This window comes from Martes martes (assembly GCF_963455335.1).
Source record: "Martes martes genome assembly, chromosome: 10".
NCBI classification, from domain to species: domain Eukaryota; kingdom Metazoa; phylum Chordata; class Mammalia; order Carnivora; family Mustelidae; genus Martes; species Martes martes.
In genome coordinates this window covers 63,257,834-63,272,158 of record NC_137898.1, presented here as the reverse complement: position 1 = coordinate 63,272,158, position 14,325 = coordinate 63,257,834, and the positions used below count along the sequence as shown (strand labels likewise).

Here is a 14,325-nt window from a genome sequence, read left to right as displayed (position 1 = left end):
ATTGATGGTATGGCCCTCAGTTTGCCTTCAATTTAGCAACCTGATTCAGCTTAACACTCAGGAGTCTGATTCCTAAATTGACTATCACATTTTAGATTATTTATTTATTTGTCCATCCATCCTCTTAGCAGATAGTATGTGCCCTGCTACTGTACATTCACTATGTGCCCAGCCCTGTGGTAAGTGCTGCAGGCAGAGATGAGTTGATTAGATTCCTTTTGCTCCTTTATCCTGTTAATCACTTCTTTGTCTGTTTTGCATTGTCTACAGGATCACAGCTGTCATTGTAGAGATTAGAGGCAGGACTGGCACTTTGTCTACAGATGGAAAACCACTTCATTTTTTTCCTTGATTACCTCTACCTTTACTGACTAGAGTCAAAATTAACATTGTTCATGAATTGCTGTTTGAAGAACTACTTGCAGACATTTATTATAAAATGTTTGTAATCATGCTCCACGTATTTAAGTGAGCTTATGTGATGAGATCACGCCAATGGTATAGTTTATTAGATTTTCCTAAAAAATTTGTTACTAAAAGTAGAAAAACTGTGGGTCAGATCAGGTACTTGCAAGATCTATTTAAGACTGAAAACACCAGGGGAGTCTTCAAGGAGCGCTCAGTCCTTGGGGTGTGGGGTTGTAGTAGGGAGAAAAACCGGTATCGGGGTTTGTATCTGGACGACACAGAAGGAATGATTAATTCTGCTTGATGGAAGGGATTGTTATGGAGTGTTTCACAGAACATTCTTCTTGCCTTACAGTAAGACAGGTGGTTATTTGGTTCACCCAGAGTATTTATTTAAGACTGTCTTTACTGGGTGACGGTAGACCGAAAGCTCCTTCACCTTGTAGTGCTTGTAGTGCTCCAGAGGATTTTGAAGTTGCCTATTCTAATAATCATCTGATTTTTCATCTCTTCCCATGAATGGTGGCTTTATTTAGGAATACCAAAAAAGGATGTAATAAAAGAGGGAAGGAATAATCATAGTGGCATGTTTTTAAGACATTTTTAAAGGTAGATACATAAATGAAAACCTGGAGGGGGGGTAGTTTGTTCTGTTTATATAGCTTTAGTTCATTCAGCAAATGCTTGGAGCACTTGGCTCTATAACCCATTTGCTGTGTTGGTGCTATGGAGAGTTAAAAACGGATTCAATTCAGAGGCCTAGCTTTCAAATAGCAGGAGGGAAAGAAGTAGGGAATATGTAGGTAGGTAGGTAGGTAGATAGATGATTAGAAAAAATATTACAAATCAGAATTGAAGTCCAGTTTCAGAGAGGCCCAGATGCTTGAGCTACCTGAGCAAAATAGGAGATAAAATAAAGGAGTGGCACCTAGAGGCCAGACTACAAGATTTACAATGTCCCCTGAAACACAGTGAGTAAAAGGGCTGGGAGTTCAGAAAATTAGCCATTCAGTTCTTTTCACATAGAAGGAAAAGCAGAACTGGGGAAAAGTATACTTTCCTAACAATATCACGTGTTTTAAATGGGATACCTATCCTACTCCATATATCCATGAATTTGTTCCTGGTGCTTGCTTTCTCTCTGTTGCCAGTCTGTTCTCCAGTCCCTGGGGAAGTCCCTTCTTCTTTGTGAAACTTCTGATCATGGTGATCTCCTCTACCTTTGACAAGTGGAAAGCGGGGGAGTATCATTCATTTGATAGTTCATTACCTTGTAGTGTTCATCATTTTTGCCCCAGCTGAATTATAAACTCCACAAGAATAGAGATTTATATTTAATAAATTTTATATTTATATTTAATAGAGATTTATATTTCTTTTCAGTTCAGCACACCTTCTAAAACAGAACTTGAAAAATGATAATAAAAATGCTTAGTTACCAGGGCCATGTAGTGGTATAAGCCATGTAGTGCCATGGCTTATAAAGGGTTTTCATGTCATCATAATAGTTAACTAATAGCTACTTAATAATACCTAATTGAGTTCTTAGTCTGTGACAGACTCTTTGCTGAGTAATTTTTATTCATTATCTCATTTAATGCTTATAGCAACTCTATGAGGTAAGGATTTTTTAATCCCATTTTGTAGGTGAGAAACCTGTCTGCCCAAGGCCACACAGTTACTCATTTTCATGTTTCAGGTCAGATCACTTCTTATTTCAGAACTTCACCCAGGATATCAGTTACAGTGCTTTTGCCTACAAGTAATAGGAAATCCAATTAAAAGTGGTTTAAACAATGAAGTCTAATTTTTTGGCGTAACAAATCAGGAAGTCAGTTATAGGATTGGTCATTCAACAGCTTAACAGGGTTATTAACACTGTGGTTTCTCTGCAATTCTCTTGGCATTTTTCTCATAGTTGCAGGATGGCTGCCTCATAAGACAGTATCTTAAGGCAGAAAGGAAAGGGCATTCCTTCTCACACATTTCTTTTTTTGTCTAGGAGAACATTCCTGAGTAGCTCCCCACCAGACTTCCCTTCTTGTTCCTTTGAGCAGAAATGGGTTACTTTACTACCTGCAAAGGTAGTAAAGTTTAAACCACTTGTGCTTAAGCCCTCGGGCTGAGTCTCCCTTCTCTGAGCACCTACCTGAACTTGAGTAAAATCAGTGTTCTCTTGGCAAGGAATTTAGAGAAAATAGCTGTTGGTTAAATAATCGGTAGTAATTTATGCCATACCAGCTCTTTAATTTTCATAATAGCAATTTTTTTAGATGAACTGAGTTCCAGAATAATTGAATGACTTATTTGAGGTTATAGAGGTTACCAAAAATGGGTGGTTGGGAATTTGCATTTCTGAATCAGGTTTTCTGATTCCAATCCCCAGTGCTTTTTAAAGCATTTGTTAAGTTACTAAGGCGGACTCTCATTTTGTTTGTTTCAGGTGCTTGAAGTTTCTGGGAAGTCGGCATCCAACCCTGGTGCTTCCCTTGGTGCCAGAACTCCTGAGCACACATCCATTTTTTGACACAGCTGAACCGGACATGGATGATCCAGCTTGTATCCTCTGCTTAGGAAAGACTGGGCTGATTTGGTGGGCTGTTTTGGCATCTTTTTCTGCAGTGTAACTTGAAGGGGGAGGTCCTAGGTTTAATTTTTTTCATGTCTTTTAATTAGGAGTATATTCCGAGGGAGCCTAATAGTTGTTATTCATAGCTTTCATTCTTGTTTTCACAATAATTCACATTTGCTATTTAATACTATTATTATTAGTTTTTTTAAACCATTTGTTCAGCACCTATTATATTCCACACTGTTTCATGCTTTATACATTTACCATGTATATGTAAATATGCATATTTACATATGTAAATCTCCCAAACACCCCTGGAAGGTGGTATTATTCCCAGTTTGCTGATGAGGAGACTGAGGCTTAGGAAGGCTAAATAACTCTCCAAGCAGCACATGTGGAATTCAAAGCCAAGCATCTTTGTTATTTTATTTTGTTGTTGTTTTCGAAGATTTTGCTTATTTATTTAATAAAGAGACAGAGAGAGAGCACAAGTAGGGGGAGCAGCAGGGAGAGGGAGAAGCAGACTCCCCGCTGAGCAGGGAGCCTGATGCCGGGCTCAGTCACAGTACCTTGGGATCATGAACTGAGGGAAGGCAGATGCTCAGTGACTGAGCCACCCAGGTGCCCCCATCTTTGGTTTTAAGGTCTATGAATGACCGATCTTCTTTCCTCTATCACTCTTTCTTTTTTCTTTTCTTTTATTAAAGATTTGTTTATTTGAGAGAAAGAGCACAGTGTGAGAGCGAGCAGGGGAGGGGCATAGGAGCAGAATCTCAAACTCCTGGCTGAGCCTGGAGCCTGACATGGGGCTCCATCTCATGACCCTGAGATCGTGACCTGAGCCAAAACCAAGAGGCAGACGCTTAACTGACTGAGCCACCAAGGGGCCCCAGCTTATGAACTTTCTTAATCTGCAGCCTGAAGAGGGGATGGGTTGAGCTAGTCTGCAGGATTACTTTGCCTCTGATGCAAGTTGAGTGGGTTTGTGACAGCCATGGGTAGCATGCCATGCAATTAGATTGTTTTCTGGTAATGGGAATACATTTACATCAGTGCACCCACAGTCTCCTATGGTTCTTTCTGCTCTATAGCAGATTCTCGGTGAGGTTTAGGGGATATTTATTGAGATGCAGAGATCAGCCAAATAACTGGCTGTCGTAGGATGACCATTGTAATCTCTCTTCATTCTGTTTATTTTCACACTTTTTGGAGAAATTTTTTTTTAAAGATTTTGTTTATTTATTTGACAGACAGATCACAAGTAGGCAGAGAGGCAGGCAGAGAGAGAGGAGGAAGCAGGCTCCCCACTGAGCAGAGAGCCCAATGTGGGGCTCAATCCCAGCACCCTGGGGTCATGACCTGAGCCGAAGGCAGAGGCTTAACCCATTGAGCCACCCAGGCGCCCCTGTTTGGAGAAATTTTTAACCGTTTGTTTAGTTGATGTACTAATCAATGTCTGACTTCGTGTTTACCTCTGAGAAAGGCTTATTCCAGACCTTACCTCTAAAGGTACAGTACTATAGCTGCTTGAAATTTAGCTCATCAGAAAGGGGCTTATGGGCTAGATGTTATCACGAACCTCACATGATGTATTGAAGTGCTCAGAAATCCGAGGGCCCTTTTTACATTTAAAAAAACATTAAACACTTTTGGAAGGCTCTTACGTTAAGATACTTTTCTGGGCAGTTGAGAGGTTCTGTTATTTAGGAAATATGTTTGGCTGTAAGTAAGAGAGATTGCCTCCAAATGTAGCTTAAAGGAATTAAGATTTTTACTTTTCTCCAAGGTAGAAGAAATCTGGAGGTACACAGTCTGCTGCTGGTATAGCAGCTCTACATTATTCTTGGTGATCCAAACTCCTTCTGTTTTTCTGTTCAGCCATTTTCACTTGTCCAGCATTGCTGCTGGAGCTCCGATGATCAGGCCCAGGTTCTAGGGAGAAAGTTAGAGGATATTTGTGGTCAAATCAGTATTCTGTTAGCAAGGAAAAAGGGAAGAATGGATATTGGGTAGGCAACTAACAGGGTCTTCCACAGGGATACATATAGAAGATTGGAAACTATGTTTACTTTTTAATTTCTGATTTTCCCTCTGTTAAGAAAATATACATAGAAAGTAAGTCCAAAAAATTGAAAGAAGAAACTTCATACTGAACATGCAAAGTCCTGCTAGTCAGAGTAATCGACCATTAATATTTTGGTGTATTTCCTTCTTTCTTAAGGCTTGGTGTTGGGATTTTGTTCTTGTTTTATTTATTTATTTGTTTATTTATTTTTTTATTTACTTTTTTAGGGTTTTTTTTTTTTTAAGATTTATTTATTTGACAGAGAGAGATCACAAGTAGGCAGAGAGGCAGGCAGAGAGAGAGGAGGAAGCAGGCTCCCCGCCAAGCAGAGAGCCCGACGTGGGACTCGATCCCAGGACCCCGAGACCATGACCTGAGTCGAAGGCAGAGGCTTTAACCCACTGAGCCACCCAGGTGCCCTTGTTTTATTTTTTTAACATAGTTTATTTCATCATCAAATATATATGATAATAGATGGCTGCTATCATATCCTCTGTATATGTTAGAAGCTGCTTTTTCACTTATGATACAATGTTTGTGATACAATATTATAAATTTTTCAAACATAGCATTTTTAATGATTGCATAATACTCCCATCAAGTAGATGAAACACGAGGTATATAGTCATTTTGCTGCTTTGGGGCATTTAGGTTGTTTCTGATTATTTGCTATTATAAATGATTCTGTACTCTATGATTATTAGAGTAAAATCTGAGGTGTAGAATTACTCAACATTCAAAAGACTTTTACTGTTTGGTGTCAAATTATGATCCAAAGATGGGGCGCCTGGGTGGCTCAGTGGGTTAAAGCCTCTGCCTTCGGCTCAGGTCATGATCCTAGGGTCCTGGGATCGAGCCCCGCGTCAGGCTCTCTGCTTGGCAGGGAGCCTGCTTCCTCCTCTCTCTCTGACTGCCTCTCTGCCTACTTGTGATCTGTCAGATAAATAAATAAAATCTTTAATAAAAAAAAATTATGATCCAAAGATATGTGCCCAAGTATACTTTAGTCAGCCATGTACTGGAAGTTTCTATGTGTTACTATTCTCTGCAGGATCAGGCATTATTTTTAAAAACCTTTGGTGGGGGCGCCTGGGTGGCTCAGAGGGTTAAGCCTCTGCCTTTGGCTCAGGTCATGATCTCAGGGTCCTGGGATCGAGCCCCACATTGGGCTCTCTGCTCAGCAGGGAGCCTGCTTCCCCCACCTCTCTCTGCCTGCCTCTCTGCCTACTTGTGATCTCTCTCTCTGTGTCTAATAAATAAATAAAATCTTTAAAAAATAAAATAAAATAAAATAAAAAACCTTTGGTGAGTGGGGTAATGTATCTCTTTGTTTGAATTTGCATTTATTTGTTAGAAAATTGTCATTTAATAAGACTTTTGAGGGTGGGAATTGGAGGCACTTCATTCTGGCCAATGTCAACCTTTTAAACCTCCAGGTTTACTTAACCCACTCATCCCTCAGACATTGCAGTTTTGGTTCTTATTTTTAATGCTGCTAAAACCTGTCCAACAATGCCAGCACTGTTCTCAGATCATACCTTCAGACACTATGCCTACCTCCGAGACAGTCTTTCTCATCTTGTTCCTGCCTTAAGGGTATGTTGAAAACAACTTTGATCATTATTTTTGGTGTTTTGTCATTATTTTTGGTGTTTTGATTTTGGGTCCTTTGTGGTTGTTAAAGAGCAGGCTAGATTTTCTCTGAAAACACATTCATTCATTCTCTTTCTCTCTTGGGCTCTCTCCCACTGTTTTGTGCTTTTTCTTCTGTATTCATTATTTTTTAAGAAGATTCGTATTCTAAATGTCCCTGAGTTATTGATGATGTTATGTTAGGCAAGAGAAAGGAATCTGGAACAATATATTCTAGACCAAGGATTAGATTGTGCAACATTTTAACAATTACATAAAGCCAAAATTCTCAACAAATTTATTTTTTAATAATAAAACCTTTGTTACTTTTAAAACCTTAGAGATACAGGAAGAAAAACTTTATGAACCATGAGGATAATGGCAAACACTGAAAGCTGACTATGTGCAGACACTTCTCTAAGCTCGCCATTTGTGTTAACTCATTCCTGTTTAGGTGACTCCCAAGGACTTTATTTAGAATAATATATGTACATGGTTAGAAAATCTAAACTGAGTATAAGGTACAAAATTAAAAGTGAAATCCTCTTTGCTCTCGTCCATCCCTTTCTTGAAAGGTAACCCCTTTTAGCAGTAAGAACAAGAATTATAATTATCATCCTATAAAATGTTTTTATAGTGTGCTATGTAAATTTATTTGGTAATAAGCCATCATTGCCCTATGAAGTGAAAGATCAAATGAAGTTTAAAAATAAATGTGACAGCAGATTGATTTTTAGTTCCATTTCTGTGGTTACCTCATTTACTTCAGTTAGCAATAGAACATAATATTATCCATTCTCTTTTCTTTTTCTCCTTGCAGTGGTTTATTGTGTAAACCATATCTATTCTGTCTGTCTCCATTTCTCCCACTGAAGCTAGGGAATGAGAGAAAGGTTATTTACAGAATCACCTTACCTGTTTTCCCTTTCCTGTGTTTGACTCCCTTTTTTTGTCCTGGTTTCTTTGTATTACCAGAAGCTGAGCCACAGAATTTGATGGTCTTATAATCCTACTATGTTTGCTTAGTTACCAGGTAGAAAACTAGTGTCATCGGCTGTTTCCCCCAGTATCATGCCTCATGAGGACCCTTCCCATCAGTTTCTGCAGCAGAGCCTTGAAAGAGTGTACAGTCTTCAGCACCTGGACCCTCAGGGAACCCAGGAGCTGCTGGAGCTCACCATTAGGTGAGGTGATCGTCTCTTTACTTTGACAGAGTTAAACTTTACACTTATGCTCAGCTGAGCTGTTTTGATTTCTGGTGTCGGCTACAGGCTAGTTTTTCTGAGTCTGTTGGCCTACACTCACATGTAGTTTTATGACATGTTTGTATTTGCATTAGATTGGAGTTTGAGCATATTACAAAGAAAAGCTTTTCGTGCTCATGACCGCTTTGATGATGAGTGCAAAGCTGAAGAGTTGCAAAGAAGCTGTTTTAAATTTTTCTCTCCTTGTGTATTAGTTAGGATGGATGACAGAAAATGTAAAGAACTGTGGCTTATCTAGGAGGAAAGGTTAATTCTTTCCGGCAGGGAGGGCAGAGCTACGATGTTTATCAGGCCCCTACATGCATTCTTTCTCCATCTTCTGCATCAGGTTCTCTGCCTAAAAATCCAAACTCTAACTATCCCCTCTGTTTTCCAGGCTGCAGGAAAAAGGAAAGAGCAGGAGAAGGGCATCATCATTTCTAACCTTACCGCCTTTTAAAGACACTTCCCCAAAGTTGCATGTTCTAATTTTACTTACATCCCATTGACTAGAACTTAAGTCACATGATGGTATCTTGTTGCTAGGAGCTAGGAAATGCAGTCTTCATTCGGGTGACCAGTGCTTAGTTAACATTTGGTGACTGATACTCAAGAAGAAGGGGAGGATATTGGGGAACAACCAGCAGACTCTTCCAGACCTTATTAGGATGTTTTGAATGATATGAAACAAATTGAAATCCATTTGCCTTTAACAAAAACAGTTTCTGTCTTCTTTTGTGAATAAGGTTTGTGGCAGAGATGAGTAGTGCCACGGACACTGTATGGTCTGCAAAGCCTAAAATATTTACTATCTGACCCTTTTCAGAAAAGGTTCGCTGACTTTGAAATGATGCCTCGGTCATATTTTTTTCTCCTGCTCCCTTAACAAAGTGATTAGTTTTAGAGGCCAGTATCTGAAGTTGTTGGCTCCAAGCCCAGGAAAATAAGTTCCACTTTCTGACTCATCCTCACCTAAGTAAACATTTAGGTTTTGTTTTTGACAGTTTTTATCCTGTTGGCACTAAAGCAAGTACAAAATGCCTAAAAGCAAGCCAATTTGGTCATCAGGTGCAGTGCTGGCTATTAGTGGGTGCTCAGTAAACACCTGTTGGCCCGACTTGTCTGCGTGTAGTCCTGCTGGGCTTCAGGCTGGTGAGACCACTGTTCTAGTGCTATGGTCAGTCCTGGATACTGTTTCTAACTTGAGTGCATTCTGAGGAGGGTGGCCAGGGTGGTAAAAGATCCAGAAAGGAAAGCAGATGGTGGAGTAGTTATTGATGACGTACTCTGTTTTGCAAACATTATTGCAGTTATTGTTACCATTTCACAAAGAAGAAATGACAGTTTGGCGAGGTGAAGCAATTTGCTAAGAAGTAGCAAAACCAGGCTTTGAATCTGGTTTTGTTTGACTCTAAATGTGAGACTTTGTGACGTGTTGCAGTGAAGATGATTCCTGTTAGATTGGGTGATTTGGGGGTTCTGCAGAAATTACATTTTTGGTAGCTGTGGAAAAGTGAAATGTTAGAGTTTCATACAGAAGTTTCTCTGATTAGGACTCTGATCACTTACTTATTGGTACTAGTTTAAAACAAACTTCACCATCATACGCAAGCCATCACCTTTGTTGTAATCCCAAAGGTCATTTAATCTAATGGGATCTCACCTGTAGAAAGTATGCTTCAGCTGGGGCTCCAGGGGATGATTTGTTTGTTTGTTTGTTTCTAAAATTTGACATAACTGCTTTGTCTTCGTGGTACCTGGGGTACCATATAGAAGCTCAGTAAATACTTGTTGAAGGAATGAAAGCTTTTAAGATTTTTATAGGTGGCATTTTCTTCTGGCCATCACACCTCCAGATGTATGTAGATATAATGTTTGTAAGGCTCTGCTGTCCTTGATCATAATAAGAGCTGCTGTCTATTCGAAGTGCTTACTATGTACCCACTCTTCTAAGTGCTTTATGAGTTGAATTTGGAAACAGTCTTATGAAAAGTACCCCTTTTTTAAATGAGTGAAAGAGCTGGGGGTCATTCATTTGTTATATGGTTTTTGAGTATTTGTCATATGCTAGGCAGAAGTGTCATGGTGGTGAACAAAACAGTCTTTGTTGCAAGGGATCATACAGCCTGGTTGGGGAGGTAGCTAGGGAAACAAGTATTGTGATATTGTGCTTTCCATGCTGCAGATGGGGAGTTCAGGGTTCTCTAAGAAAACAGAAGGGGGGTACCTAGCCCCTCCTTAGATGGCTAAGCAGTTTACCTGAAGACTGAATAGAAGTTCATCAAATGAAGAAGGGAGAAGACTGTCCAGGACCAAGAATGGCAAGGTCGTAACTAACTAGCCCTTCCTTTCATCTGGTCACACAGTTCTGTTTCTGATTAACAGTTTGTAGGACACAAAGGGTCTAGTATAATGAGATGTAAAATGCAAAGGAATTGGTTCAAGCCTTAGTTTTTATCATTTCCTAGGTACATGATCTTGGGCCTCAAGTCCCCCCTCATCTGTAATTTGAGAGTACTATGTAGCTGGTCATAGGACTGTTGTGAAGGTCATTATCATAACATGTGGAAAGTATTTTGAGAATAGCAGTTGGTTAGATAACAGTTGGTTATTTCTGAAATTTTGTTTTTAAAATTTAAATTGTGAAACAAATTAAAAATAATAAAATTTAAATTTTCACTCATTTGACACAGTAGATATTTTTAAGTAAATCCTGTCCAAATGTTACAAATGCTTATTGCCATCATGTGGATAAAGGATTGCTAAAGTGTATGTTCCTGGGAAGGGCACTTTTGCCCTCCCAAATCCTATTTGCAGAAATGTGGCTTAATATGCATCTGGTTTTAGGGGCGCCTGGGTGGCTCAGTGGGGTAAAGCCTCTGCCTTCGGCTCAGGTCATGATCTCAGGGTCCTGGGTTCAAGCCCCGCATCGGGCTCTCTGCTCAGCAGGGAGCCTGCTTCCCTTCCTCTCTTTGCCTGCCTCTCTGCCTACTTGTGATCTCTTCCTGTCAAATAAATAAATAAAATCTTTAAAAAAATATATGCATCTGTTTTTTTTATTTTTTAAAGATTTTATTTATTTATTTGACAGAGAGAGAGTGTGAGAGAGGGAATACAGGCAGGGGGTGTGGGAGAGGGAGAAGCAGGCCTCCCCCTGAGCGGGAAGCCCAATGCAGGGCTCAATCCCAGGACCATGGGATCATGATTGGAGCAGAAGGCAGACGCTCAACGACTGAGCCACCCAAGCACCCTTGTATCTGGTTTTAAATTGGTTTTGGTGTCATCTGTATTTGATGTAGTTCATAAATAAATGAAAGATTTTAATAACAAATAAATAAATGAAATATATAGTTTAAAAGAAAAGGCTTGGAGTTCAGACAGACCTGAGTTCAAGGCCTATTTTTGCCACTATTAATCCTGTGATCTTGGGCAAACCACTTAAACTCTGATCTTCCCTTTCCTTCTCAGTGACATACAATTAATTGCAATTCACATTGTCAGGATTAAATGGGCTCAAGTAGGGAAATACCTAGCACACCTAGTATAGTGCACACAGAAGGTGACCTTCTCATTAAAGAGTTCATAGTTTCCTGAGGGATGTTTAAACTTAGGCTCCCCAAGGATTGTGGGCATAAAGAGGTACAGAGAGGAAACAGTAGGATAACAGCATTTTGTCCAGGAGCAGCAAGTTTCTTTCTTTGCTTGTACAGTAGTTCGGCTCTCCCATGGTTGCTTGGCTCATATCTTGTTCTGTGCAGTTGAGAACAATTGCTTCAGCGCCAGGGCTGTAGAATAGCTTACCATCCGGCGGCCGCTAGCTCATGTGTAGTCAGCTGCTCAGTGTTGTCTGTCATCGAAACAGAAGCCAGAATCTTACTCGAGAGGAAACATTCAGAAATGGAGTGATTCGGGGCTGTCTTTGCAAGGGAGACATCAGAGATGTGAAAGAGAGAGGCCAGCTGGCTACCTGTGCAGCGTTTCACAGGTGTGGTTAGCTAGGATGGTCTTGCCTTTTATTGTGCTGGATTCCACACATGAGTAGGCTCTCCAGGAACCTCTCAGGCCACCAAAACTCACAAGACATGACATATAAGCCACAGGCCCCAGTTTCTTCAGTCACTTTGGGAATAATTCATTCTGTGTCTCTTCCTAGGGCATCTCCTTCCTGATACCAAGGTCCATAGGACACAGCATTAGCTATTAAGAAAGTTGTGTATTAGAGGGAGGGGCTTAGTCAAACGGGCAGTTTTGTATAGGCTACTGTGAAACGTTCTATGTTATGCCAACCCTGTGGCTCTGCTTCCCTTGTGACCCAAATCACGTTTTCCACAGCTGTCATTTCTGTATGCAATTTTGATGTTGCCATTAAAAAACAAGATAGTTTTCCATGAATGCTTTCTGAGATGGATTATTAGGTCATACACACACACACACACACACTCTTCTCTTCAAAAAAGAAGAAAGGAAAACAATGATTTTTTTTTGTTGTTGGTCTATCGTGTTATCTCCAAAAGAGAAAGAAAGAAACCGGTAATGGTGGTTGCCTATGGGAAGGGTGTACTGGTTTGCGGCGCCCTGTTATAGGAAGGTGAACTAATTTAGTTGCATATCCTTTAGTATCTTTTGAATTCTCTTATCTTACTGGTTTAATTGTATATCTAGGTATGTATTATCTATTCAAAAAATTAAAAATTTTAAATCAATAATTCCAGCCCCCACGCAACTATTGACCTGTGTGTGGCACTTTCTATTTTCTTGCCTCCGGGCAGCTTGGTTTTATATTTTTGCAATCACTTTGTCTATGCCAGTATCCAGTGACGATGTTTTTGGCTCCGGTATCTGGGAAACCTTATCTCAAACAAGCTTGTAATGGTATTTTATTTTCTCATATGAATAGAAATCCGAGGCAGTTCTAAGTATGGTATGGTCATGTAGTTCACTTATATTATTAAAGACCCAGTTCTCTGTCTCTTTGGATTTTTCTTGTCCTCAGCATTTGCTTTATCCCAAAGCTTTTTTCTTTTGGAGTTACAGTATGGCTGCCAGTGGCAGTCAGGACCATAAGTGCTCTTGTTCAGTCTAGGGCATGATGGAGATGGAGACAGACATACCACTATCAGGCCTGCTCCAGGTGTGGAGTGTAAGTCCTTCAATTAGGACTGAGAAGGCCAACTTAGGTCACATAACCTGGGAGATGACATATACTAATTGGCTTAGTTCAATCAGACTCTGCCTGGGAATGGGTTTGAGGATACCTTGCCTTGAGCAAAATCAGAGTTCAGTAAGTGAGGAAGACGTAAAGAATGGCTAACTGGGTAGGGAGCCTACTAGATATCTACTACAATATCTTAATTTTTTTTTCCTGGTGATACAAAAAATACTCATCTGTTATATAAAACACTTGAAAAATAAAGCACAGTTGGGAGAAGACAATAAAAAGACAATAAAAAGAACCCTCATACCTCTCTTAGAAAACCACTTGGCTGTATTTTTCTCCTACATACAGTTTTTATGTAGTTAAGGTCATATACCTTATTACCATTTTATATTTTAACATCTGTAGAATATTTCACTATAATAGTGACATATTGTGGGCATAAAGCATTTCATTTCTGTTGGGTATTTCTCTTAGAATTACTTCTCAGCGTAAAGGTACTGATCAAAATATTTGAAAGTATGTATGGCTTTTATAATGGTACAGTTTTACTTTACAAAAGAATTTTATCAGCTTAAACTGTTACCAAAGCATGAGTGAACCATTTCATTATAACCACTCCATCATTGGGTGTCATCATTTTAAAATTTATGACCAATTTTACTAAGTATAGAATGGTAAAATGCTTTTTTTTTTTTTTTAAGATTTTATTTGGGGGCGCCTGGGTGGCTCAGTGGGTTAAAGCCTCTGCCTTCGGCTCAGGTCATGATCCCAGCGTCCTGGGATCGAGCCCCACATCGGGCTCTCTGCTCAGCAGGGAGCCTGCTTCCTCCCTTCTCTCTCTGCCTGCCTCTCTGCCTGCTTGTGATCTGTCTGTCAAATAAATAAATAAAATCTTTAAAAAAAATAAACAAACAAGAAAAAAGATTTTATTTGTTGGGCACCTGGGTGGCTCAGTTGTTAGGCGGTTGTCTGCAGCTCAAGTCATGATCCCAGGGTCCTGGGATTGAGGCCCACATCGGGCTCTCTGCATAGCAGGAAGCCTGCTTCTTCCTCTCCCACTCCCTCGGCTTGTGTTCCCTTTCTCTCTGTCTCTCTCTCGCTGTCAAATAAATAAAATCTTTAAAAAAAAAAAAAGATTTTATTTATTTATTTGAGATTGAGAGGGACCAAGAGAGAGAGCACAAGCAGAGGGAGGGACACAGGGCTTGATCCCAGGACACTGGGATCTGACCTGAGCTGAAGGCAA

General features: G+C 39.9%; 1 protein-coding gene across 1 annotated transcript in view; it reads left to right on the top strand.

The window, feature by feature from the left end:
* Nucleotides 1-14,325, top strand: part of INTS4 (integrator complex subunit 4) — a 119,438-nt gene that overhangs the window by 83,186 nt on the left and 21,927 nt on the right. The window contains exons 13-15 of the mRNA XM_080817825.1: nucleotides 2,852-2,967; nucleotides 6,508-6,641; nucleotides 7,704-7,861. Of these exons, the coding sequence (XP_080673951.1) occupies nucleotides 2,852-2,967; nucleotides 6,508-6,641; nucleotides 7,704-7,861 (408 nt within the window). The remainder of the gene's footprint in view (nucleotides 1-2,851; nucleotides 2,968-6,507; nucleotides 6,642-7,703; nucleotides 7,862-14,325) is intronic.